The 27,161-nt window shown below is 42.1% G+C and overlaps 2 protein-coding genes across 17 annotated transcripts in view; one reads left to right on the top strand and one right to left on the bottom strand.

Annotated features, from left to right (window-relative positions):
- LOC111245915 (terminal nucleotidyltransferase 5C-like) overlaps positions 1-4,290 on the bottom strand; it is a 151,631-nt gene extending 147,341 nt beyond the window's left edge. The window contains exon 1 of the mRNA XM_022794912.2: positions 3,327-4,290. Within this exon, the coding sequence (XP_022650647.1) occupies positions 3,327-3,362 (36 nt within the window). The 5' untranslated portion in view covers positions 3,363-4,290. The remainder of the gene's footprint in view (positions 1-3,326) is intronic.
- LOC111245917 (uncharacterized) overlaps positions 1-27,161 on the top strand; it is a 140,967-nt gene that overhangs the window by 51,101 nt on the left and 62,705 nt on the right. For 6 of the 16 annotated variants that reach the window (XR_015320111.1, XR_015320109.1, XR_015320108.1 and 3 more), the window contains 2 exons: positions 7,914-8,051; positions 8,703-9,277. The exons of 2 other annotated variants lie outside the window; for them this stretch is intronic. Coding sequence is in view for 4 of the 14 variants with exons in the window: in XM_086978877.1 (XP_086835003.1) it covers positions 7,914-8,051; positions 8,703-8,846 (282 nt within the window). In the remaining 10 variants the exon portion in view is untranslated. 8 more of the 16 variants (XR_015320115.1, XR_015320112.1, XR_015320110.1 and 5 more) reach the window with 6 other exon arrangements.

Here is a 27,161-nt window from a genome sequence, read left to right as displayed (position 1 = left end):
GTTGCAGGAACAGGAACTGCCTTATAGATTCGTCGTCGTCTTTCTACCCCTGTTAGATATCTGTGGGCTGGCGCGTACCGACGTTTACCAACCGTTAGCCTTCTACGTCTTGTACAGCTGCTGCTGCTGGCCATCCTGCGATCCAAGCCCGTCCTTTGGATATAGCATATAGACATGTCAGCTCGTATGTACTACACTACTCAAGAGAGTTACCCATGATACACTAACGTGGACTGAATGAAATTCATCTGTTACTGCTGCTTTGGTTCCCACTCTATTCCAGCTTCTGCCGGTGCTTTTGCCGCCATCGCGACGATACTAGCGCCAGGATGGCGGCTTTGGGTTTTCACGCGCTATACAGGGAGTGAACTAACGAAATTTCTCTGTCTAAAGAGTTTCCATGATTGAGTTTCTGTGATGTATCGTATAGCGACTAGCCACACGGTTAAAGTGTGGCTAGTCGTTATACGATATATTTCGTACGAATGACTTCGTAGGGGGTGTCGTCGACGCTTTTGTATACACATCACAATAATGGCCTGAAAGAAAGCAATAGATAAGTGAATCATTAGCGAGGAAACATTTGCTGACCCTGCACGATTCGGACAGAGGGAACGTCACAACAGTGGTAGAACTGTTCCCAATGGCCAATGACGACTATTTAACAGTTTTTCCTCATATATATTTACTGCTGCTGTTTACTTTTTGTATAAAAGAAAACGTGCTACTATGGCTCCAATAACTGCGTTGGTTCTACCTTCGCGGAGCAACCTATTGTGAGACTCGTCACAATAAACTAAGAAAGTAAAATAGGGCTTGATATTGTAGAATGGTTGTTTGTCTGCCAGCGTTCCTGTATTGATGCCTGTTGTAACACAAGACATCGGAGCAGTTCGCAGGCGAACGGTAGAAATGGCTGCCTGATGCTTCACACCACAATGAGGCGGTCCCGTCTTTCTGATTTCCTGGTGGAAAACGCAACGAGGGCGCCGGTGGCGGCAGCAGCAGCAGCGGCGAGGTCGTCTTGCCCGTCATCGTCTTCAGAGGGACTGAACTCCTTAGCTTCGATTGTAGCAATTCGAATCTCACAGTCACTTAGCTACCAGCCAGCCATATCGTAGACTGGTCAGTCACCATACGCAACACATTAGAGGCCGCCTACGCATCGCGGCTGGTCGATCTGGTGCACATAAACACTCGATTCCTTAACGACTGGACAATGACGGCTGCGGCGGGGGTGGCCACGGTGATAGTAAAGGCAGGTTATTTCACAAAGTAAAACCAATCTCGTACGGCCATATTTTAGCGGCTGTCCAACTTCCAATCACAAAAATAGCTTCGTCTGTGTAAATGTACTTCCGCCGTGCCCAGCACGTATAGTACAAAGCAGATTTCGTCAGGCTATGTTACAATATGAAAAGGGAAAGAAAAACTATCATTGAATCTCTGGCTGCACGGCCAGTGTGTAATCAATCGTGATATGGAACAAAAAAAATATGATAAACATACTTACTGCTCACTATCCAACGGCCAAGTCTTGTAAACCAAACATTTACTTTATCGGTAGCAACGGAATGAGTACCGCTGTCCGTCTGCAGCGGAGCATAGAGTATTACATCATAAGCAAAAAACTTTGACTCTATTTAACGAAAGGCACGTACGCTACTCGCCTATCGAGACGATGGGCAAAACCACCATTCGATTGGAAACAGTAAAGCAAGTTAGCGTATGCAAAAAGGACACTAATTATCCCTTACATCTAGATACGTTTGCCACCAACTAAACAATAGACGAGCGTTCAACAAATCTGTATGATATAATACAAAACGAAGACAAAGTAGATTCATTAAGATACATATTTTCGCCATATGGAACAGTAGGTCGTGCAGCTTCGACTTATGCTTGTCGAGGCTTTGCGCCCGAACAAATGACAATATGACACGCGAGAAAGCGTGCAATGCGTGTCTATGGGTGATCTCGCTACCGTGACGTATCAATCGGTAAAGATCAACGCGCGTTCACGCTCAAAAGTGCCTCCGAAACCCGCTTCGATTGTTATCTCTCCTTCCTTCTATGGAATTCTTGCTGTTTCTCAGACTGGATCGTAGTCCCATTAGGATTACTCTCTCTGATATAGTCTATTGACAGCAACCGAACATCGTCTTCCTATAACCCTGCATAATGGGTAGCTTAGATTTGCTCACTTTACTGTTCACGTGAATCAAGCAACGCTTAGGCTGAGTGAACGTAACTCGTTGCTTCTCAAAATACAAAATTACTATGGCACTGAGTAGCACGATAACTATTCGTCATAACCGACCAAACTTACTCGATGAACTTCGATTTGAACGAAGTTCATCTCCTTGTTGTTTAGTGGATTCCTTCGGTAAGTCCTTTATTATTGATTGCTATTTTACCCGCTGTTCAGGTGGCGATGTTGACCTGAACCATTTGTGATACACTTTTCGTCTACCGCCGGGACGTAATCCGTTTTTCCTACCTCCTCGAATGTTCTCGCACGCCCAACGCCGGATTTCCATATCTCATGCTTTGGACCCAACCCGAATATTCGAGAATGTTCCCGCCTTTGTCTACAAGATCGTGCGACAATAACGTCAATAGACTACGGTGTGATACCACACCGCATTAGGAATGTCGTAATATGTCGACCATTTACTATCCCTGCACGATCCCCTCTTTCCCCCTATAACAGGCATTTAAGCCCAAAACGTTTGTTGACAGCAGCATGCACGATGTCAATAGTACGAATCACCGCAATAGGTTGCCTAAGACGTGCCACGTTGCTATTCGTTGTTACATAGCGTTACGTGTTGTGTATTGTATACTAGACGCGACCGCACGAGGTCGGCGAATGCGTTTTTGTTCGTTCCATACGGGACAGTCAGGAGAAGGGTAGGAGCTGTCAGGGGAGGTCGCCTCTTGCCAACGTGTTGGTCAGCTCAATTCTACGCGTGGACAGACAGGTTGACACCCAATATGTCAGTAAACTAACAATACACATGCGTCAAACCAACGCCAAACAATGTCTATTTCAGCAGATACATCCCAACAATATCGTGGTTCTGATGCTTGGTGACTCTCTTGCTTTTACTAGTGTTCCCACTGCTGCTTGATTACATATTAGCTTACCCTTTCCCTCGACTGACCCTCTTGGCATGTAACGCGTAGCCATATGTTCGCCGACAAGGCACCATACGGAAGGGTCGCGAGGCGTTCCGGAGCGCCGCTAGCGACTGCTGAAAGTCGCTACCGATTCTTTACGGGTGGCAAATACCTGCACCGAAATGTCATTATGAAAATCTTACCTCTTCGTATCCTATGGAACAGACGCCGTGGGCCATAGCTTTAACGGTAGATCCCGACGGGCGATACTGGCCGAGCAAAGAGGCAGCTCGACCTGAGCAGCAACAAAGATTCCGGATGAGTTACTCCACCCTACAAGATCTCTGACAGGGCACTTTATTTAGGTGATACTTGCAAATTTGCGTAGTCAAAATTAAATCGAAATGCCAAAGTGCGTCTTCGATGAATCGGTCGTAGTTTGGTTCTGACCGGATTCCTTAGAGTGACACGGAACGCTGGCGGTTTTCCCAATCTTCTGAAAGGACTTCACTAATGTCGTTTAAAGTTGTCTGATGATGTCACAACAAGCGTTCGCAGCACGTACACCGTCACACGACACTTTACGGAACACGTAAAACGTTCACCTGTTTTCTATCGCCGCTGCCCAGCCACCAGCTCCAGCAAATGAAAAATATATTGTTGTTTCTGTTGTTGCCGCCGTGGACGGTTTGTTGTTCTACTCACACTTGATATTGTTCCGAAGGATTCGATTACCTCTGAGAAGAGCACTTGTGTGAGCAGCTCAGTTCGATTGTTAAGTTTAATTCCACCGCTCTAATTGTGGCTGTCTTCGAATCACTGTTTTGGTTATTTAGTTAATAGAACAGCCGTTCGGTCACTTCTGCCAGTCGCCGTCTGGTCGGTTCGTTTGTCCGTCCGTCGATGCGATGTCTTCTAACCGTTACAGTGAGGTCTGATCCACGCGATCTGACGTGCCAACGTTACCACGATCAACTTCCTCTGCTAGCTAGAAAAAGTATAACGCTATAAAGGAACACTAAGAAAGCAAGCGTGTGCAAGTAAGGAGCTAGTCGCGCTCCACTCTGCTTGCTTCCTTTGCTAACAGCTCAATCGTTGCTTTGGCTGTCTCTTTGGCAGCAGCGGCGGCGTGGATGGCAGGCTACTTGGTTGGCCTGCTGGCGCTAAAGCTGTTTGGCCTGGTTACGGTGGCACTTGTTGAACCAACAGCGATGGTTCTCGCAGCAGCAGCAACGCTCTCAGGCCCTCGCGCTACCGCCGTCGACCGCCCGTTGGATAGTTCAGGTCGGCCCCAAATAGGAAAGGGAATACGATCATATACAGGCAGACACACACACGGACACACGATCAGACACGGGCAGGAGTGTGGATGCCTGTCACCGCCCAGAGTCTTTCTTAGAGGCTCCAACGTTGTCCTACGGACAACATCGCCGTTGCCGATGTGCCGTTGTCGACGACTACTATAGAAAGAACTAGTGGTGATGGCGATGCTAGTAGTGCTAGGTTCAAGAAAAGAACGCTTGCGTTGACAGAACGCTGTTCCTTTCACCATTTGGCGTTAATGAATATATACGCGGACTAACAATTGCCTACACCGACTACGAGGCAGGGTTAAGGTACGACCCAGGCAACTTAGGCCAGCAACACAGCAGCAGCGGCAGCACAGCTGGTGACGCCAGAGCGGCCCTCTCCGGCGACTGCTTTAACTGCGGCAAAGACAGGCACCTCCGAAATATTTTCCCTCCATTGGAAAATTGAATGTGCGCGTATCCGCTGGGCGGCGCTACCGTGGATCCCAATGGCTGGGGTGGCAGGTTTAGGCCCTTATAGACGTTCTCTAAGGGCAGCTCATCTCTTATGGAAGGGAAGCAGGCGGGAATAAAAGCAACGGGGCAGGGGTATTACGACGACAAGGAAGCATGTTCGAGGAGCTTCGGAGAAAGAAGGAAGGTTGCTAGCTGCTTTGACGACGGTACTCGTGGTGGTAGTAGAAGTAGTTTAGGGATTCCACAGGACAGAAAAAGAAAAGGATTCTGGGGGTCGAAAGGTGCCCTAACTGGCTGGCGCTGCTGATGGGGTCGTGGTTAAATGGAAAAATAAAATCTGTCACCCCCGATGCTGCTGCTACCCGATTTCAGTAGAGGAGAACTTGCTGTGTACGGTCCAAAAGTAGAGGACACGGCGGCGCCTGCCTAAGTACGTTTGCATAACGCCTGCGATACGCTGGACAAGTTCAGTGTCAGTTATATCTATTTGGAGAAATCTGACTGGAGAGAAAGGTTGCAGTGGATCAGTGTTGGCTAGATAACGAAAGGAGCGTGCGAAGAGAACGGAATGGAAATCGTTCTGAGGCATTCACGAAGGAGTTGTAGTTTGTGCGGTTAGGTAAGAAGCTTAAAGAAGTTAAAAGTTTTTATCTCAAACAGAAAATGAAGGTAGCATTCGATGTTCAAACTGGAATCAAGAAAACTTCGATAATAATCGTGATATTATTAAACTGAGAATTTAAGAATATCCTCCTCGATCACGTTTTCCTCGGAATGCTTTGCGGGATTAATACGAATGGTTCCTATCTTTGGGCCCTAAAGGGGATAGCAGTTGTATCATAGTTGGTTGCTACACGACAAACTTGGACGAAAGATCGATTTGTGTCTGACCCCTGTCAGATGGTTGCGTTAATTGCTTTGAATGGTGATTTTTATAAACGCCTGATTGTTTGATCCCAATGTAAACACAATATTAGCCAAACTACCTAAGTACCAATCAAAATGTCCATGTGGCCGCAAATTTGCTATAGAACCCGCCAGACAAATCATTTTTTACTCCTACACCTTCAAAGATTTACTGTGTTATTTTATCGCTAATGTCGTCAGAATAAGCTAATTATGCAGTAGAAATGTTCTATGCGCTAACGCAACCAAAGCCCTCTGCCAATTTCCTGCCGAGAGAGGTCACTGAGGTTTTGGAAAGAGTAATTCATGTACCTCTCTCTCCCAAGTAGGGCCTTTAATATCGTTCATAACAAAACACCAGTGAATAAAGGCAACGGCCTACTTCGGAATTATATAATGTCAAGTTGAGCATACAAACAACAAACAAAACACGGACTTCACTTGCTTATGGCTAATTAGACTTGTCGTACTTCTGTATCGCAATACGTCCTGACCGCCTAACACAAATAAAGGAACTTCTTTAAATTTATCGAAAGACCAAAATAAAAGTCAACATTGGCTGGCTCTGTTTCAAAAATAACTACTCTAAAAAAAATAGTCGCTCGTTAGTTTTAATTAACCTGTAATTAAGTAATCGCTTCTGTCTTGCTAGGTTGGCGCACTGTTATTACGAAGGTGGCATTTCTAATGAAATGTAACTAGAAAAAGGCTTTCGATGCTGTTGGAAGAGCAGATCGATTTAGCAAATCGAGCAAGCAAATCTTGCAAACGAAGTTTTACCTAGAGTTGTTTTTTGTTAATGTTCTGTTGAATCACCTTCAGCGCCTAGATCGCTACCATAATAACTTGAAACGAACCACTAAACACCTAATAAGGAAAGGAGGAGCATTCATATCAGCTGTGAAGGACGGATTATGCTGTCGCGAAACAGAAAAAGGCCTATACGCAGTTTAGCTAAGAAGCTTTGCTAAAGCTCTTTGTGCCTCAACTGGGAGATTGGAGTCCGAATTTATATTCGTGACGGTTTCTAATTGACCGTATTGCGATAGACGAAGGCACTATCTCGTAGCTACAGCAAAAGGGGTCGTTCCCCTACCTAGGTGATGTCAGGGGTAGAGCGATAGCACTACGACGAGTTCGTAGATGTTTATTGATAACTTGCACGATTTTATGGGACATTTATCGCTACTACCAACTTGACGCTTAGAATATGTTCTTTTATGGTAGCGGCAGAATCTTGATTTGTCTGGCGAATGTACCGCTATTCCATGCCAAATGGCTGGCGTAGAGATACGAAACTAGATTCAGACGATCATTTTAGAAATAAGTCGTTAGACTAACACTAGCGAACTCGTTTCAAACCAAATCGCTATCAAACGAGCCAACAAGAAGTGATAATCTAGTAGCCGACGCATCACGGAACCTCTACAACATATACATGTGCTATCAGAGAACGTTCGCTAGCGTTCGTATCAGTCCACTGAATAGACAATCTTTGTTTGTTTTCGTTAAAACTTGGTCTGTCCAACACTTGAGGCGTCCAGGACATCCCTTAGCTAAGGCAACACAAACAGTACCCTAGACCGCCGTTGGTTCGTACAAAATCACAAATTCTTTGTCTCTCTAAACTCATTAACGTAGATTGTCCGACCTAAACATCGTTCCTATTTCCTAAATGCCTCTTCATATTTTTCGGTCGAAACTTCGATCTGCAAACCCAAGTTACGTGTAAAAGGTGCCTAAAATTGTAATTCCCGTCGCGCTCTACGCAATGCGCAACTAATGAATATATGGGAAAAAAAAAAGAAAAAAAAAACTAGCCTCGGAGTGATTTAATATATTTTTGAAATCCGTTGATATGTTAGTATCAGTAAGTAGGAGTTTACGCTAGGCATCTTCTACAAGATAACGTGAAATATACATTTCTATCCTATATTCAGTATTGCTAATATTCGCTACCGTTTCTTTTTGATTGAGTTATGACGTTATTTTTGAAGGAAGAGAGTGCCAGATAAAAGAAATACGTCATTTCAAATTGTTGTGTTCTGAGACAGAAGTTTTACTATGTCGCACGGAAAACGTTACTCAGAAAGGATGGGCTTTGTTATCTTGTCGTAGCTTTTGCATGTTTTCCCAGCGACTCTTCAAGCTAGGCGTACAAATACGAGGCTTGAAGCTCACTTTCGGAGTTCATTCGCATCGTTAGCCTCCCCGCATGGCCCCCCCCGGAGGTGCATATTCTGCTGTATTACTCAGGTGAACAGATCTGATTGCTATGAGATATTTTACAAATATGGTCTTCTTATTACTTACAAAGAGAAAAATGAATGTTCTATAATAAAGATAATTCACAATAGCTATTATTAGGGATTACAGAATGCCTGAAAAGTTGTGAACATCTTTCTAGTTCCGTTCATCTAAGTGGCTATTCTGTAAATACATATTTATATAGCAGCCGACATTCAAAGAGATATAATAAAGAAATAGATCCGCAAGAAATTAGTCATGCGCCAAAACCTCAATGTTCCAAGAGATTTTCCCTATATTGCATAATGTGCCCCGAAATGTACATAGACATACATAGCGGCGGAGCTAAATTTTTATGATGGGGTGACGGAAATTAGTTAGCTCTAATATCGGGGACTGCAGGCGAAAGGCCAAAATAAGCCTAGATACCTCGAATCATTAGGGTCAGCGATTCATTTTTGAATATTTTGAAAGAAACATGGTAACATTTGGAACGCTACCCCGTTTAGCACTATCTAGGGTATCTAGATACGGACTTTCAAAAGGCACTTCGTACACACATCTTCGTTTGAGCGTCTACAGATGTTTTCAATAGTTATTTTGTTCATATGTATTCTATAGATTTCAACAACTGCTTTGCGCTACTTCGCTTAACAATAGGTGATCGGGTTCGAGTTCGAAGCTTGCTTTACTACGACCTCGTCAACGTTTTGCGAACCGCTATTCCCTGACGCCATAGTTAAGTTGGACCAGCCTGATTTTTTTGTGATCAGGCATCGGCAACCGACAACAGGACCGCATTAATCAAGCATCCGGATATTTCGGGCTACCGCTGCTGTAGCCGTTGCTACAATTAAATAACTCGATTCTCTCTCGACGGGATATTCTTTGCTTGTATGTGCTGAAAGTAAAGCCAATACTCATTGGGCCATATGTACGACTACCTCTTCCGCCAAAAATATTTTCATTATCAATAGAATGCAGGTGTGTCATACTGCGATCGTGTCCTACTCAACTATAGTTTAAGTGACAGTGATTTCCGCGATTAACTACGATGGTTTGCACAACTTACTAAATTAACTTCCTGTAAAATATATCCACAATTTCAGACGTGACGCAATACACGTACTACCGTAAGCATTTTGACGACTCACTTTAAATGTGTCCACATGTCTCCGTATTTTGTGAAACGCGAAGCTAGCGCTAATCAATAAAGTTTAATTGTACAAAAAACATGTTCTCTAATGTAATAATTGTAAAAATTAGTGTTCTGGTCAGCGCGCAATATGGCCATTCATTTCATAAAACACTGACACTCTTTGAACCTAACCTTGTAGGTCCACTTAGGCAATAACATTGTAATTCAGTCAAAGTCACAGAGAAGTTAAATACAGTGAGGCGTAATGGGCGAAGCATCCTATTGCATTAGACAGCCGTAGAACGACAACTATACATTTTGTTAGTTGTTATTATTATAAAGGTACGCCTGCTAGATACGAAACTTCATAGCGAAAACTATGATCCAACTATGATTCAACAACAACGACAACAGCTTGGGAGTTCTAAAGGCAAAATTTAATCGGATGAAACTCAGCGGACGTCGAGCTAGATAGGAGTACCTGCATGAAAGAAAGCAAAACATTAAAGTCAATACTACGCTTAATATAGCCGTAAATCCCAGCAATACTGGTGGTTAGTAGAAAAATTTGAGTGTAAGGAAACTGGGTTAAGGTGAATGGGGATTTTTTGCGGTGTCCTGAATCACGATTGTCTAAAAGTCTGCCAACTTTCCCAATCTCTGTTGTACTTGCGGAACAAGCTGTTTTGACTTTTCTCTGTTCGTGCACGTAATGATGTCGTGGTTCATATGTTTTTTTCCTAAGAAAACAGTGCAAGAACTTGAAGAAGTGGGACATCTAACATAACGATATCTAAGTAGACGTTTAGACGGCAGATGGGCAATGGACGGTGCTCTGTTCTTCGGAAGGTTTTCAAGAACGTGGTCGAACTCGGATGATGCTAGGATGGAACTATTAACAGGACACACTCTTCTATAATAAACTACCAAGGGGATTTTACTGTGTCGTGTGCTAAAGCTATTTTTCTAAATTAGATAGAATTAGAAACACATCGAACTATTGAGCTTGTGAGCGAACTTGCTCGACGTTGTTCGAAAAATGAAACACTTATTTTCGTCCTTATGAACAGGTGCCTTTATAAAGGTACATATTATCTTCGTTTCGATAGAATCAGCTTTGGTATAATCACGCTGCTGCGTGCCGTATGTGCCATCAATGACTTCAGCTTATCGGCGCGACAGCGTACGAAGGGCGTCTGTTTCGTCCGAGCCTGCAAAACACTGCTGAAGTCGATAAGAACAGCAAGGACCGAATACAGGCGAAAACGTGCTTTTTTGAAGAATTATAAAACGTTGTAGGGTTACTAATAATGCATGATGATTAGCAGAACGCAGCAAACAGCTATCAGAAGGTAAACAGGTTGCATGCACACGTATCCAATGTGTTTGATTTAAATATGTGTCACGAACCGATCAGAAATCAATTTCGTCTGCAAACTTCATCGAGAACATAGGGCTGAAAAAGACTGTCGACCTAATGAACTTCATTGCGCTCCATTTCGAAGTTTGCTAATAGAAATAAAAAAAAAAACAATTCATTCATTTACAGATCATCTGTGAATTACTGTGCCATTTTATAGGGACGGTTATACGTCTCCTGTTTTATATTAACATTTATTATTTGTCTATAAGGGAAACTTTGCCTGTCAGAACATTTTGTAATGAATTGATTAAATTTTCTTTTATGAGTCAAAGTGATTAAATTGATATTCTAAATTGAATGAGGTATTTTTCGATTGATTCAACATACGTTTAGAAAGCTGCTTGAGCTGATTGCTACGGAACCAAGGAACCAAAACAGGACAACCTTAGTTAGTGATAATGAACAGTATTCAATATTTCCCATAGTAGCACTGCAACCTGTAGTGAGTCGAGGTACTCTTTGGACTGTTTTCTTCCTGCATTTGATAAAAGAGATTTATTAGTTAGTTAGTTAAAAGGATCCAGTGTCTTGGAAATACTTAAAGTTACGACAGGTTTTGGGTTAGAGGCGTTGCATTGTATATACGATTTTCGGTTTTAATTTGTACGGGAAACTGGTACAGTTGATCCAAATTAAAAAAAAAAAAAAGAAAAAGCATCGTATGAAATTGGTCAATTTATAATGCGCCATATCAGAAATCGGAAACGCAACAGACTTCAAAACAGGCCGGATCTAAGTTCTATCCGCACAGAAATAACTGTGACAGTTGAAAACAAAGGAATACGGTTTTTACGTGAGTCGAAAAATTTTACCCGTACACCACTATGCACCATACAAAGCATGCATAGCTGAAATACTCCGATGTATTTGTGCAAGTAGAATATCTACCGTATAAAATCGTGTTCAGCTATATATGTTTACTAAATACATTGGAGTTTCATGGACGAGCACTGATAGTGCTTGTCAAGATACACAATCAGCCCAACATAGAGCATCACCCAGCTAATCTCACTTGTTCCGCTACCTATAACAGTTGCTAAAGCGTTATTCGATTTACTTTCTGTAGTACATACGTTGTTATTTCCTCGGAAGTTCTTGAAGACGTCCACGAACAAAATTGCAAGCAGTGGTACTTTTCCGCTGATAAGTACTCCAGAAAATGTAATGCTGGGGTGGTTAACTTACCAACTATCATCATGTCCTAACAGAGTGATTCCGTCTATTTTGATCCGCGCCAGTGCAGTAAACAAGCGAGGGAAGCTAGCCAAAAATAGTGAACATTTTCAAGTTAATTGACTCCAGGTACAGATCGAGGATAAACTTATCATATTCATTGCTCGAATAGTAAAGTTGTTCCTGAGCTGTTGGCCTTCAAAACTAGCATGAGAAATATAGTGGTTTTATTAGATTTCGAGCCTAGAATTTCAAGCAGATAGTTTACACGAGGTGTGTGTTCCGGTTATAAATCTCCAATAGCAAAAGGGAACGAAAGAAGCCCCTTATAGGTAATAATTTCCTGTAAATATATTCATACGAGTATTGTGCTGCATATTTTGCATTGCATGTAAAAAAAACACATATATATATATATATATATATATATATATATATATATATATATATATAATTTTAAACACGAATATATATATATATATATATGATTACTATCATTTTTATTATGAATGTTGTTTACATACTTTATGGCCTAGCTGCAAATAGAATACCTTCTGATTTCGTGTGCTTAGACTATCGTTGTCAGTAAGCAACTTCACAAAAAACAATTAATGACTGATGTTAGGGACGTTTCGTAGGCATACTGTAAATAGTCCAAGCTAAGCTTAGGTTTATCATGCAAAGGCGCAAGACCCAAACGACGCTAGAGTACCCAAAAAAGATAGATTTTCTCTAAATGTAAGCTACCACTTTATAGTTCAGAACAACCCTCTCGTCTATCTAGATCTAGTCGTGAAAAATTAAGTGCCGAGCTACAACTTAGAAACCTGCACTGTGATGTAAACTTCACATAGAGCAGGAACATAAAAGATAAGTTAAAAGCCTAAGCGATATTCGGAAGATTCAGACGTATATTCTACCTCCGCTTTGGTGCAGGCGTGTACATATGCCCCAAAGGAGTCATTAGAATCCTAATCGAATTCACTTCTTACAGACGCATAAATTATGATTATGAAATTAAATTACGAAATAAGCTAACTATTATAACTTCTAAATAGCTCTTGGGCGTCATTTAAACAATTTCTCAGACATATATATATATATAACATATGCATTATATAGAGGTAGATGATCATACGTACAAGGGAACCGCTAAGACTCTTGTTGTTTACGCTGTCCACTTCATGGGAACCTCTGTGAAATATGTAAATCGGTGTGTTTATCATTACGTTATTTTTTACACTGCGAAATATGACTTTTATGGATGACTGCATAGCTCCACGATACGTATATCCTTTATGTATGAAAACATAGTTACTATTCTTAACAAAACGAGACCTTGTATTTGCCCTCGGCAAATCTCATATCCCGTTTTTTTTTTATTACTGGGTGTACGTAAGAAGAGGGACAGGCCGGCGCCACCGGCGGTAACACGCATATCGGATTAGAAAGCAACAACATTCAGGGCTCAAACACAAAGCTTTATCGCTAGCTAGCTAGCTAGCAAAACAAACATCCGACCCGTGCAATGTATTCGCGTGGGGGTACATCACAATTCGTATTAAGTACTTTCAGACAGACCTTACTATTAGCAATACCCATAGATACTAAGATAGTGCGCCTAAGCGTTCGTCTTCAGAGAGAACGAGCATCTTATGTCTTACGTTCTTGTATCGGGGTAAAAATGACGGTAGCGTTTTTTGAGAATATTCAAAAGAAGAAGAGCCAGTGCTACAAGTAAACGTTCGTGAACGAGAGTCAGTCAAGCGTTGGAACAGTCAGACGCTAAACGAGAATGAAAATTACTCTCTGTTAGCTTTTGTTTTCCCCGTCACTACGTTGCCGCTGCTGCTACCCCCCAGAGCCATGGCCATTGCCAGCTCCATGACTATCAGTATCGCTGCCTCATTTTGGCCCCTTACAACGACAAGCGTCACTGCCACTCGGTAGTTACGGAAAGCACGAATCGCCATCCGGCTTTTGAATTGTCTTGCCAAACTTACTAAATCAAGGCATAGGCCAAGGTTTCTGCCGGCAAAGAGTCAACGAGTGACCTTCTACTGAAAATTTGGCTACGAACGACTGACAGCAAGCCTGCAGCACCAGAACGCTTATGGAAACAGATAAAAGGGTCCGACTGCCAAGATCTTTTACAAGATCATCGCGATGCTTCCGAAGCCGGCTGCCAGTCTATCTAGGCGTGCTCGCATCGTCGGCTGCTGCATACGTTGCCGCTATTTACTGCCAGTATTATCCAACCCTGTCAGGATATGGAGAGAGTCCTAGCACTTCAAGCCCTATCCTTTCGCCCGAAACCTAATCTCTCATACGTAAGACCGATCCACCAATACGTCCGACAACAGCGTTTTCCCAATAACAAACTTAGTTCGCGTTGGTGACGTCATTGCTGACGTCTTCGAGCGGTCCTTATCCGCTGCTAGTGGAGAGAGCGATACTGCTGCTGTTCCAGCCTCGGTTGCTTTCGCTGCCTTGAGCGCGTGCAGGTGGTGAATCCATTCGTGCGGGAAGTTGCTGCGGTACGTGAGCTCGGACGATCGCAGGAGCGAATGCAGCTACAGAGATGTATCTTGAATGCGTGCATCCGCATCTCTCTTTCTTCCAGTTAGAGTCAGATTTAGCTGTTCGGCGCCAAGGGCCCTTCGTCACTCTGTGATAGCGTGTAACTACCAAATCCTTCTCGGCTATTAGTACTACTACTGCCGTTACCAAAGGGCAGGAACTTCTAGATAGATAGGGTAGGTAAGACAGACAGGCTGACTAATGACCTAACGTGTAGTCGGGCAACGATATTAGGCGCCGTTGAGCGATGTCCACAGACTCAGCAGTGGTGGACCCCAATGCCTTGTGGTATTGACAATAAGAATGCTTTTTCGTTCGGCAGCTATCGGCTCCGATACACAGTCAAGATAGACAAAGCGGATACATATTTGGGAAAGACGGATATGGGAGGATCCTTGAACATATAGAATCTACGAATTCGGCTAACTACTAATTTTCGTATAGTTTTGTGAAGCAGAATGTGTTCTAGTGATGTCCACAAATCCAGTTGTTGACTGTGTGTAGGCCGACGATGTTCCCGTAATTTCAACTGCATGCTCAGGTACAACGCATATATACATACATAGGTCCTTGATACGCGTACGTGTAAAGGTCCTATTTCTTAGGTAAACGAACCTGAATGAGAAGGATACCTCTTATATGTACGACAATATGATACTATTGTTGTTAAAAGGAAAATAGGTGGCCAGATTAATAGAATCTTCCAATAGCATTCCAGAGACAGCGCCAGCGTTTTTACTTTAGGTAGTGTAGTTGGTATCCATGTAGATGTTTGGTTGCATTTCGCTCGCCGCTTACCTAGATACAAGCTCTAGACTCATTGTTCATATCTCATGAACGCTGGTCGTGTGGTTAAGCGGTCGATTCTGTGGGTCGCAAATTAATTACTACTTCCCATTGGGCCGCATATGGGCAACCCCATACTGGCTAATTGCTACGTATCTTACGAGTCGGCCAATATATGCTGAATAATATGCTGAATTTACGTAGGAAACAAGGAAGACGTTATTGCAACACCACAAAGAAACCGTCAAAAATAGTTATATGCAGAAATGATACCGTTTTTAGGTCAGGTTAAATAAGGTCGAGTGACGTTATATTGGATCAGACCATACTGCATATGTCATTCGTTATTGGTTAGCCTTATGGCTACCACATGATTCCCCCCATATGACTTTCCATCAAAAACTATATATTTATCTGAGTGTACACAAAGTATGCTTCACAACTTCTGTAGCAATGTCGAAGCGAAGCTGAAGACGCGGATGTTCTTAGTTGAGGGTCTGGGACGAATGTAAAGATCCTTTTATAGCTAGATATATCTGGGTTATGATCAATATGGTAACAAGCACCGAAGAATGTAAGAATTGTCTATGTGGTACACTTCAGCTTGCAGCCTTTTCCTTTGTGTCAACTACCCATTGCTTTTATCTAGCACGTGACCCTCATTTACAGCCGTCGCCTGAGATTTAACCGGCGCATCACGTATTGCTGCTGCTATTCGTTTGGACGGGTCTTTGCGTCTGTTTGGATGTATGTGTCAGACCACGGAGGAGTTTCGCAATAAAAACAGCCTAAAAGGAGGTCTTCGACCTCAGCGTAGTTTAGAAAACTTTCCCAATGAAAGCAGATACGGCTGCAATAATGATGATAATTGTTTTGGTGTTGATCATGGTTATGATTACAATGATAAAGAGGCATATCTTACGAAGCACCTTCATAGCAGCGGCTAACGCTTACAGCAGTAATGGCACAGCACCTACGCAAGAGCCACATAAGTACGTGGGAATCGATCGGTCGTCTTCTACGCCAATCGCAGAACAGTGTGAGAATAAGTGTAGGAGTTGTAGGTGGGCGAAGGACTAGGGATGGATGGAAAAAAGAAAGATAAACGGCGGTTAGGTTAGCCGGTTGTGTCACCGCCGGCGCCACAGCCGCAGATGGTGGCGCTACGCTGATACCTGCGAACAACTGTAAGCTGTGTTGCGTTCGGCGGTTGCTGCTTCTTATGAAGGTAAAGATTTGCCTCCGTCGTCTGTCGACACAGAGGTGGTATTTGGCGACGCTCGTTAGGCAGTAGCTCTATGCCTCGCACTACTAGTGATCTACATGCTTGGCTAAAACGTAGTAGGAAAGGAGGGTACGCACCCGCTAATCCGGCGCTGACCACCGTTGCACATCCTGCCGTATCTTCCCTTCTTCCGCAAGAGGTATGATGATAAACAAATTTCGACAAAGAGGGAAAATGCGGCATACGAGCCCAGCCGTTGTCGCCCTCGTCGCTACCTTCGGTACACGCAAATGGCTTGCCTACAACTGGTCTGCTTCGGCATTTTAGACTCTGGCCCCGATCAGTGTCACACACGGAAATGAAGGACGGAAAAACTGATCTTAGAAGGAGGAAGGCTATGCGCCTTTTGCAAGAAAGTGTCCTTTTTCCCACCGGTCCGACATAGCCCGGCCTCTGCATCGGTTACTTGGCACATTATCAACCGTGCCTTTCGATAACTGTGTATATATGAACTTCGTTCAAAGGCAAATACACTAGCATCTTCTTCCAGCCGGCCTACTTATACCATAATAAGATTTTTTTCCTTTAATATCAAGATAGGATTTCCGTCAGTAAACGGTAAGTAAGAAAATGGGGCTTTCGACAATGCGCTTTGCTCGCACTAATAAACATCAGCTGTATAAGCTGTATGTTTGTACGAACGTTTGTCCGTTATTTGTGTACGCGTACATGTGTTCGTGAAAGTTTTACTACTGTGCACGTTTTTACGTACATGCGTCGTAGAGATGATTCCCGCCGACGCTATGACTAGAATAATTTCAACACTACCGTTGTTACTCGTGTGGCGCCATTAGTCGCGTTCATTTAGCCATGATTCTCAACTTTCGAGAGATATGGTTAAACGAATCCTTAGTGTGGCTTGTCTTACTTCGGTAGCCTTCTTGCTTTTACGTGCTACTAGTAAAACCTTGACGTGCTTAAGCTCTCGCCCGACTGACCGGACTCATTTTGCTGGCTAGCTCTAGCAATGCACGACTTGATGGCGCCGATCTGCCCCGACCTACCCCTATTCGGCCAGCCGACTACGACCCAGAATAGCAATGACAACATTCACAGTATCAACAACAGCCGCGGGGGCATCGATATCGTCGTACTCACCATCAACCAAGTAGATCTACCCCCGATATAGCCGCCTCTATTTGCAGTGCCCTGCGCAATATACAGAATCGGAGAGAGGAAAAGGGCAAGAGACAAGAATAGCGGCAACAGATGTGAAAAGAGGTGGGTAGTTTTGAGCGTGTGCGCGGGTGTAAGGAGACATCGACTGGAGTTATTTTATCCGCGGAGCGTACCATACACCACGCTAGCAACGTCCTGCCCACCGGAGATACAATTACAGGCGATATATTAGAGCAAGAAGTTAATGAACAGGGGCTATAGATGGGAAAACATACAAGTGGAGCGAGGGTTGTGGAGGTTGGGCTGCCTATCCGGAGTAACACACACAATGAGCATCATTAGGGTCATCGGTAGCGTTATTATTACTCTTATTATTGAGCTTGTTTAGTGCTACTCTCCAGACAGTGGTCTTTGGGCTCAGGCATAACTATTTATAGCTACACACATAAATATCTGAAAACAAATCTGATAAAGGAATAGGTAGATAGCTGTCAACAATACGAACGTACGTGCAAATAATGTATGAAACGATTACGCAGGTCCAGTAATCCATGCCTCGATATCACATTTGTTAAATTTGTATTCCCTATAAGGCACAGCTATTGTCAATATATGCGCTTATCCCGAGATGGCATTAGTTAATAACACAAAACATGGAAGCCATGCGCAGTTTAAAACATGTTCTTAGTCTTATGATGAAAAAGTAGATTAGAATGATTAAAGCATCTGTAAATATCCATTTATACCCACTGCTGTTTTTCCTCGTGTCTTTTTTTTGCCAAGCCGCCTTTGTACGTGAGGAAGCCGCGTTCTGACTATCTGTTTAGGTCAACGGATAACCAGTGCGTGCCGTCAGAATTACAAAGGACAACCTTCGACACTCGTAGCGGTTGGTTTCAACGTACTGGATACACTGCAATGCGTCACATAGTAATTTAATAGGAAAACGTAGAAATATCTTTAAAAGACACCGAAAAACAGCTTTATTGTTGACTGGGCCGAAGGAATCTAAACCGCAGTGACAGGAGTTTTAGGGTCTAATAAAAAAAAAAACTTTAGGCTAGGGTGGGCTTCTGTCCCAATCTAACAGCGAACTACGGCTAGCGACTCAGATTTTGTTCTATCGCAGTGTCGCTCCGGCGTATGTATTATTTATGGTTTAGTGAGTGTCGACGGTAGTAGCTTCTACGAAAGGTCGACGCTACGAAAATGTCAATAGTCTTTATTAGGCACCGAGCACAGCCTGTCACAACTTAACAAGTCGAACCCCTCGACGAGGACTACCTCATGGCCGACTGACGTAGACACGGGGCTGAGGGCCGTATTGCGTGCGCAAGCATCACTTATTGATGTAGAGATTTTATTGAAACTGGCATTAGCTTTTTTCCTATCATCGTATTTATTGGAACATTGTAATTTATTTAATTTTTCAGAAACTCTCCTGTAATCGCATATTTATTTTTTGCGACACGTTTACAACAAGATAGGTTTATTATTGTTAAGATTATTTAACATTTTTATTTGTTGGGCAGCTAGTTGTAAGGACTTTAGTCGAAATGCTACAGATTAAAGCAGAGAATCGTAGCTAAGTCTTCGACGGTCCGGTGAGAATTATTCCGCGAAGAATGAAGTTATTTTGCGGGTTGCCCGTTTCTTCAGTTGGACGCTCAAGCGAACCAGTAAGCAACTCGGGCATAAAATAATTACGATAATTTAATCCTAACGGGTTAGTTTAGGGCGAAGGTAGTATTGTCTGTGTACAACTGTGCAAGATGTAACTCGAACTAGAAGTTACCAGAAAAAAGAGCTGACGAAATTAGGCACATCGAACGTTTTCTGTCCGAGCGAACGATATGTACAGAAACCTATTCTCGAATGGAATGAACCTACATCACAGATGGAGCCACTGCTGAAGATAACTATCCAGTTAAAGTTTACGTTTGTTACGTCCTAAGTATATATTATTTGTAAGCTAATTTATTTATGTTATCTCGTAAGTTAGTTTACTAGATGATTTGCCGATGCACCGGAAAATGTACTGAGAACTTTTGCCTTTGATAACGTGCGTCTACGCTTCGCTACACCTGCAAATCGGTACATGCCGTTTTACATACTGATCATCTCATAAAAGTTAGTCTAGAAAAGATCCATTATCTAGAGGAAATAATCGTAGCTATGCCTCGAGTCAGCATCCACTCAGCATGTCGAACTCTATATAGGTCGAATCTACCTATTACATAACTACCGCTACCTTAACACCTGTTTTAAAGCCCTGCGTATGTTGGCAGAATAGAACATGCGGATTTTCGTCAAAACTGCTGGCCTATACCAAACACAGAGCTATGCTCATGGCCTTGTAACTGAGCATTGTATAGAAAAGGTGTGAAAAAAAAACAGCTGCAACCGTATAGATTTGGTAGACATCGAGAGCTACCTGTGCAAAATCAATGGCAAGTTTGCCACTTATGTGTTATCTGTCACATAGGGCAAAGCATAAGGCAATCAAGGTGGTAAGCCTTGTGGTTAGCTAATAAAAGGATTTATACATTTGAGCTGCTTAATGCGGGCGTCATAGTCAAAGAGAACGCATACAAAATTAAAGAACTCTGACGGCTGACGGGCAACTTGGTCACAAGCTATCCGTAGCCTAGTTTAAGCAGGACAACTCCTAGATTAAGAAAATCCAATTAGCTAGTCCTCAGTTAGACAAGCTAAGGTCGATGAATGCGTTCAATCACAGGCGCATATAACACCAAACACATATGAATTTGCCATCAGTAGTAAGGTATGGTGAAAGAAGGTTCTTTAAAACTATCGATTCCCATATTACGTGATACCGATGCTTGCGTTCTCTTTTTACAAATGTATTGGACAAGTTCTGTTCAATACCACCGGGCCGCTCGTGCTCATACCGTATAAGTTCGTCCTAGCGCGTGGCTTAAATCGAGTAAATTGAAAGAGTGTGCTAATTTAATATATATATTTAGCCCTCTGAGAAACGGGCCCTGCCTATTCTTGCACTATATATATGTACATGAGTAATTTGCTATGAATTGATTATTTTCCTGTCATTCCGGATTAAGGCTTATTTAGTTATAATCTATTACAGCTACAAACGATAAAAATCAATGGTGGTATAAATTTAAATGCTTGGCCGAGCTATTTCCAACTTAGATTCTGTTACCCTCTGACGTATGGCTACTTATTCTCCGGTGAAGTCTGCGTAGAAATATTGCACTCTTACCGCTTACCTAAAGAAAAATAGCCTTCAATCACATACAGATCGTTGTCCTAAGCAGTGGCGCTATTTACACGCGATCTGGACCGCTCTCACCGATCCGAACACGAACGATTGGTAGACAGGCATAATACAACCGAATCGGACTTCCTCAACGAATACCTCGCCTTCATTCGAGGACAAACCAATCACATACGCGTCTGTTAAATAAGGGAGTTATTACTCAGACCTACTCTTTTGTGAGTTATTACGACTCAAGAGCTACAAGCGGGGCATTTGTTAAGATTATTCGTTCTGAGTCCAATTTAATGGTAACACTTACAGATACAGATTTCGTTATCCTTTGAGTCCCGCTCAGCCGATTACCCCTGTAATTTTAGTAGTAAATGTAGCTTTTCCAAATGCTATATATTTATTATGTAATATATTTCCGTGGATGGATTTATTTCCGTATATATATATATATATATATATATATATACGGAAATAAATCCACTTTTAATTAGATATAGATTGATGTAGATGTTGTCCGAGATTGCATCATCGAACGCTTTCGTTCCTGTTTTATGACGCTTCCATCGTATCTATCTAAACGTATTCGCAGTAGTCAAAGGTGAACGCGCTATTGTAATACGCGACTGTGACGTATACAGTGACATGAGTGTACGGTTTACATGATGACAGGCCGCAGGCCAACTTTAGGAAAACACCGCTGTAAAAACACACCTGTGAAGCTATTTAGCGCTGGCACGACCACGCAAACAGGCAGACTAAAAGATTTTGCCGAGGACAATTAGTCGTCCATTTATATAGGCGTAATGATTTGGCGATTGAGACAATTGTCAACAGTAAGCTATATAAGAATGTTAACTTCGTATGATCTATTGCGGATCATGAAATTATTTCCAAAGCCAAAAGTATATTGAAAATTTGATAATTTCAACGACGTATCTTATAACGATCAAGACTTATTTCATAGGGCATATATTAGGAAAAAAAAATCATGGAATCACAGATTTAGCTAACTTTAAACTATGAGCGTTACCGCATCATCTGAAAGTTTTCAACGGACTAATTTATTTATCCCGAGTAAGCATGCCGCCCCCAAACGCCCTACTTAGCCTTCCTATGTCAAAGCATAAACTTAGTTTCATCGTACTCAGTCGCGGTGGCCACAACAATTGTACCGTAACCTTTGTGCTTGCGTGTTGAAGTTCGTCTGATCCGTCTGTAGACTATCTGTCGTAAGCCGGATTCAACAAGAGGAGATCGCAAGCCCACAATGTCGATGGCCGGAACAAATACATGTGCTTTGAAATATGGCTGGTGCAGGCAACATCTGGAGATTCTGTAAGAGACCCTATCTCGGGATTCTGATACGTCGAACATAACGCAAAATATCTGAGTCTAAAAAACGTTTTTCGTGTTCGATACGCCGCTAGGTATTACTTTAGATGACAGGCTCCCAGCACGAAACGAGCCATGTCTACATGCGGCTTGGAACCTCGATCGCCACGCGTTTTTAAGTTTATGACGTAAACACGTCACCTACCGCGCTGTCGCGGGGAAGTGGTTTAAAGTCCGTCAGCGTCTTACATGCTTGCAACGTGTGGCTAGAGGCTGTAGCTTAAATAGTATTTTTTTCCGCAGCCAATGAAACCGAAAAGTGTCTTTCAGTGCAAACACTTATGTGTTTTATAACAATTATTATTATGCTATTGTATGATTCTATTGGCCACAAGCTATATATATTTCGTGAAAAATGCTTATCGATGTGATCATTATAATTGTTGTGGGGTGACAAACAAATGCCAATCAATGGCATAGTAATCTTACGGTAAGTGCTAACTAAGCGTGCTATCCTAAACACGGTAGAAACTTGAAGTTATATCTTCTACATTATCATCGAGCAAAAAAACATAAAACTTCTATGCCTGCGGATTGCCAAAAAGGTTGTTCGAAGGGGGAAAAGTTATTGATCTATTTCGAAACGGTTAGCGATGCCGACGCGCACTCGGCCCATGTTTAATCGTTTCTTTATCATAATTTGTGATTTTTAGTTTTGGTCAAGGAGCACTCTGGAGTAAGGAAAGGATTACGTCCAGCGATCTGATTTTTATAGGATGACTATAATCCTAATCGATCGCAGTGAACAAATGTAGAAATATAGAAAGTAACGTGGCCAAAGTTCCTCGCTGCTAGAATTTTGTCAGATATGAACTTTGTGCCAGGTCACGAAATTTGCTAGCCGTAACACATCATTGAAATTGTCTATTAGATTCGAGCACTACCATGTTTGCCGGCTGTCGACCCTTCATCCACAACTAACGCAAGCTAAACGATTCAATCCGCAAATAGACTTATCCATGAAGCCAAGAGTTGTGGGGAAGAGAGGGGGGGGGGGGCTTATATTTATTTTTTATAGAAATAATTTTCTCTTTCCGGACGAACTTGGGGATCATAATAGTCTTGAATATCGGTCCTCAATTAAGATTTACGCTTTTAATGGATATGTGTAGCTGGCATAACAGTCAGTATTTACAGGATTGATCATTTTACGATCACCGGCAGCAAAACAGCACTTCTCAATATAAGTGGGCCCATTTTTGACGCATACAAGCAAAAGTGAGTCGTTTTGGGTTAGACAGATAAATAGCTTGTGTGCAGTAGTGTTCCCGTTGGCTCGCGTAAATTACAGTTAGTTACTTTAGATAGACAAAATATTCTAAATACAGACTGGGTCAATCAGCTCTAATACATAAGCATCAAGCCAAATTCATGTATGCATATCTTCACACGTTAAACGTTCTTACGTCCGTAAAATTTAGCGTAACGTGAGCGAGAACTGTAAATACGTATGATACGCAATCTTACCCATGTGCACGTAATACCATCGATTGAAACGATATCGGACTGAATGGTTTACCGATAGCCCGAAAATATAACGTTTTGAAGGTAAGTTTGTAACTTGATTGAAGCAAATAAGACTGGAAATTGCCAGCGCATGACAACGTTTACAACAAACGGATGGAGTGGAATTTTCCTTGCACACTTGCATCAGCATTTAACCAGAACACATTTGGTATTTTGTATATTTTTATACCTGTACCCCGTATCGAGCATGACGTCCGAGTGACCATTTTATGTGAAAATATTGTCGGAAAAATTCTCTGAAGGTCACTACGGACGTCTCAGGTGTTTCTATCGTTCACTCACGAAATGAAATCTACCATAATCTGTCTGACGCACCGTTAGTGCTGAACGCAATGTGCAATCCTATCATGCACGGAGTAGACGTTATGTACAATTACTATCAGAATACAGGCGTGTTCAGTTGTCTCTCTGAGAAAGAAAATCTAGCTTCTAACGAAAGGGCATACGGCCCGTGGCCGTAACGCCTATAGTTAAGTCTTGTACTACCAACCCTCGAAACGATGCCCCTAACCATACCTTCGTTTATAAGATATAAGGAGTTGTGAAAATCTCGGAAATAGTGCAGGATTTTATTGTGTTCTTACGCTCGTCTACGTTCATCTGGTGAACAGCACGCTCATTTACTCGTATGTACCTATAATTATTATTATGAATTGAAGATTCATATGCATGGGCTATATGTGTATGTTGAAACGGAAACTGCCATCTTGAACTAGAAATCGAGCCTATTGAAAATTATTTTTTTTGCAAAAATTTCATGTCGTTTACCTGTTGTGTGCCTTAGGCAAACAAGATCTGTATTCATATGTTAAATACATTCTACAGCATTATAAATCCCGCTTATGAATGAATTTAATATTACATGATGTACACGTAGTTCATCAGATATTTATCTTTTTTTTTTTTTATTCAACGTTCTGGTCTGCGCATTGCATCATGAGTGCCAAGGCTTTTGGCACCATGAACTTCCTATGGGGAAGAATTACAATCGATCCTTGCAGGCCACCGAGTTGGGTTGCCAAGTCGAATCCCTGGCGAACTTACATATATCCATTAATGGTTGCTAAGATCATTATCCACAAGAGGAAAACCAAAAGTTTCAGATCATCAGTAAAAGCCCAAAATTCGACTGCCGCAAGCTTCGAATTCGTCCGCGCGTTCGAGGTTTTCCGAGCAAAGAAATACTGGCAGTATCATTCAGATCTATGGTATATGATAAAGCAAGTAATCTATATACGTTTTCAATCTTCGGCGGACATTTTTACGGAAAACTCATATCGTGCTGATGTACGTCTGCTCTGTGCATGTCATCTCGACCGCATCGCTGATGTATATAATCAGATAATATATAATATATGAACAAGCTTTTACCGGGTTCGCACGACGATCCGGTATTACGGCAGAACGTGCTCCGAGGTAAGCTTACCCAGGACAGCTGTCATTTTATTCAAGCTCGTGAGCTACATCTTCATTCATGAAACACTTATACAAATAAAATGCGTATTTTAAATGAACAGTAAAGTCAAGATATATCACAGGAAGTTAACATGTGGGTTAAACGTATCATCGCGGCGTACTGATTTCAACCGGCGGACTAATTAAAAAAAAAATTACTGGAACTCAATTAATGATCAAACTCGAGATATTATTTTTTTGTTTTACACGGTTTACAAGGCCACGTTCCCACGTACGCGGACGGACATTATACGTATGTAGAATATGTCATAACTACATTTGTTTAATAAGTGAAAATCTCTGTTTAATGTCATCAAACATTACTCGCATATGTACTACTTCTATATTTTGAGCGTATAAAAAATCGAATAAGGTAGCAGACCAGTATCATTACTCAGGTGACAATTCTCAATTGTGCCTTGCTAAAGTAACTATAGACTGCCTAAACATGGTAAGTTCTTGTAAGTCAAATCAAGCATGATCGAAAATAATTATTAAAAATAGATCGTGATGACTCCTATCTAGCATCTCCGTTTCGGCACCGGTATTTACCTACTGTTGCTCGCTGCTGATCGTGATAACGAGCCTTTTTTTTTTCGAGTTGATACCGAATTGTACATTATACTGCAGGGCTGACAGAACGGAGCTGATACAATGTTCTCGTATCTACGTCGCCTTTATTGACAGTGGACCGCTTTCAGATGGCAGATCTGATGCGAGCGTAAAGACGTACGTATATAGTACCTGCTGCCATACAGGAATTACACATGTCGATCACTTACAGGTAACAGGATCGTGCTGCCAAGAAGTGAGCCCGGAAAACATTCTATTGATGATATACTTGTTGTATAGTTCCGCAATTTGTATGTGTCCCACAAATCTAAGTCCACTAGGTCTTTGTCAAATAAATAGTACACATATATACACATCATAAAAACTGCGGAACCCGAAATGTTCGGAGGTTTGCTTGTCGAAATCACCGCGTACCTATTTGTTTATTTGATCAAAGAGACAGCCAACGTTGACTGTCCAACCAATTACTTAGTCATAGCTTAATTAATTAATGGTGAACCAAATTAACTAACCATCTAGCGCATTTGTTATGCTTCGTCCATCCGGCTGACATCGCTAACACGGCGTTTAGGCGCGTCCTGTCCTTTCTTCTGGGATCCTGGCCCCCTAACGAACATTGTCCTACTGATCCGCATACTGATAATTTCATTTAACGATGGCGCGCTGCTTCATCAAGGCGCCCTTCCCAACAGTGTTCCTACTCACGATAAGCTTTGCCCCTACAGAAGATCTTTCGCAATCTACAGTCATTCGTGTTCTATACGAATTCTGAAAAATCTACACATTTACATTTGACAGCTACAGACGAAACAAAACGAGTATCTTCAAAATTAAAACTATAGATTTTTGCTCACGGACGAACTGTTACGTTGGGAATTTACCTATAACATAACCCCTATTGCAAATTCTAATATCAATCAACAGAATCGTATTGTGTAAATTCAAACGTCCCTTCACAAGTGCGTCTATGAGACATAGTTCCATATTGATTCAGTATCTCTGCAGACTAGCAAGGAACAGCGAACAACAGAGAAGGAAATGTACTACCTACCCGCAACTATCCTCGACTCACCGGATTTTACTTAAAATTCTCACTTTTCGAAATCGGCTTGATGGGCTACTCTGACCGGAATGGAATTTTTCGAAATAGGCGTATGCTTCCTTCTGACACTCTCATGTACCTTTTCTTACAGATTCTGTCACCATGTGCGCGGTAGCGGTCAGATGAGCCTTTACGGCTGTCCGAAACTGTCTCATTTTGAATCTAACTTATTAACAGATTGATAGCACCCGAAAAGTGATATCTAGATAGAAGTTTTATTGTTATTGTTATAAAGCCTTTCAGTGCCAATATCTGCAAAGATACAATAGTGCTTTGATTCCGTCCTTAATTTCGACCTCGAATCAATTCGAAA

Source organism: Varroa destructor, unplaced genomic scaffold, assembly GCF_002443255.2.
Source record: "Varroa destructor unplaced genomic scaffold, Vdes_3.0 BEIS01000002.1, whole genome shotgun sequence".
NCBI classification, from domain to species: Eukaryota; Metazoa; Arthropoda; class Arachnida; order Mesostigmata; family Varroidae; genus Varroa; species Varroa destructor.
This window is presented reverse-complemented; position numbering and strand designations above follow the sequence as displayed.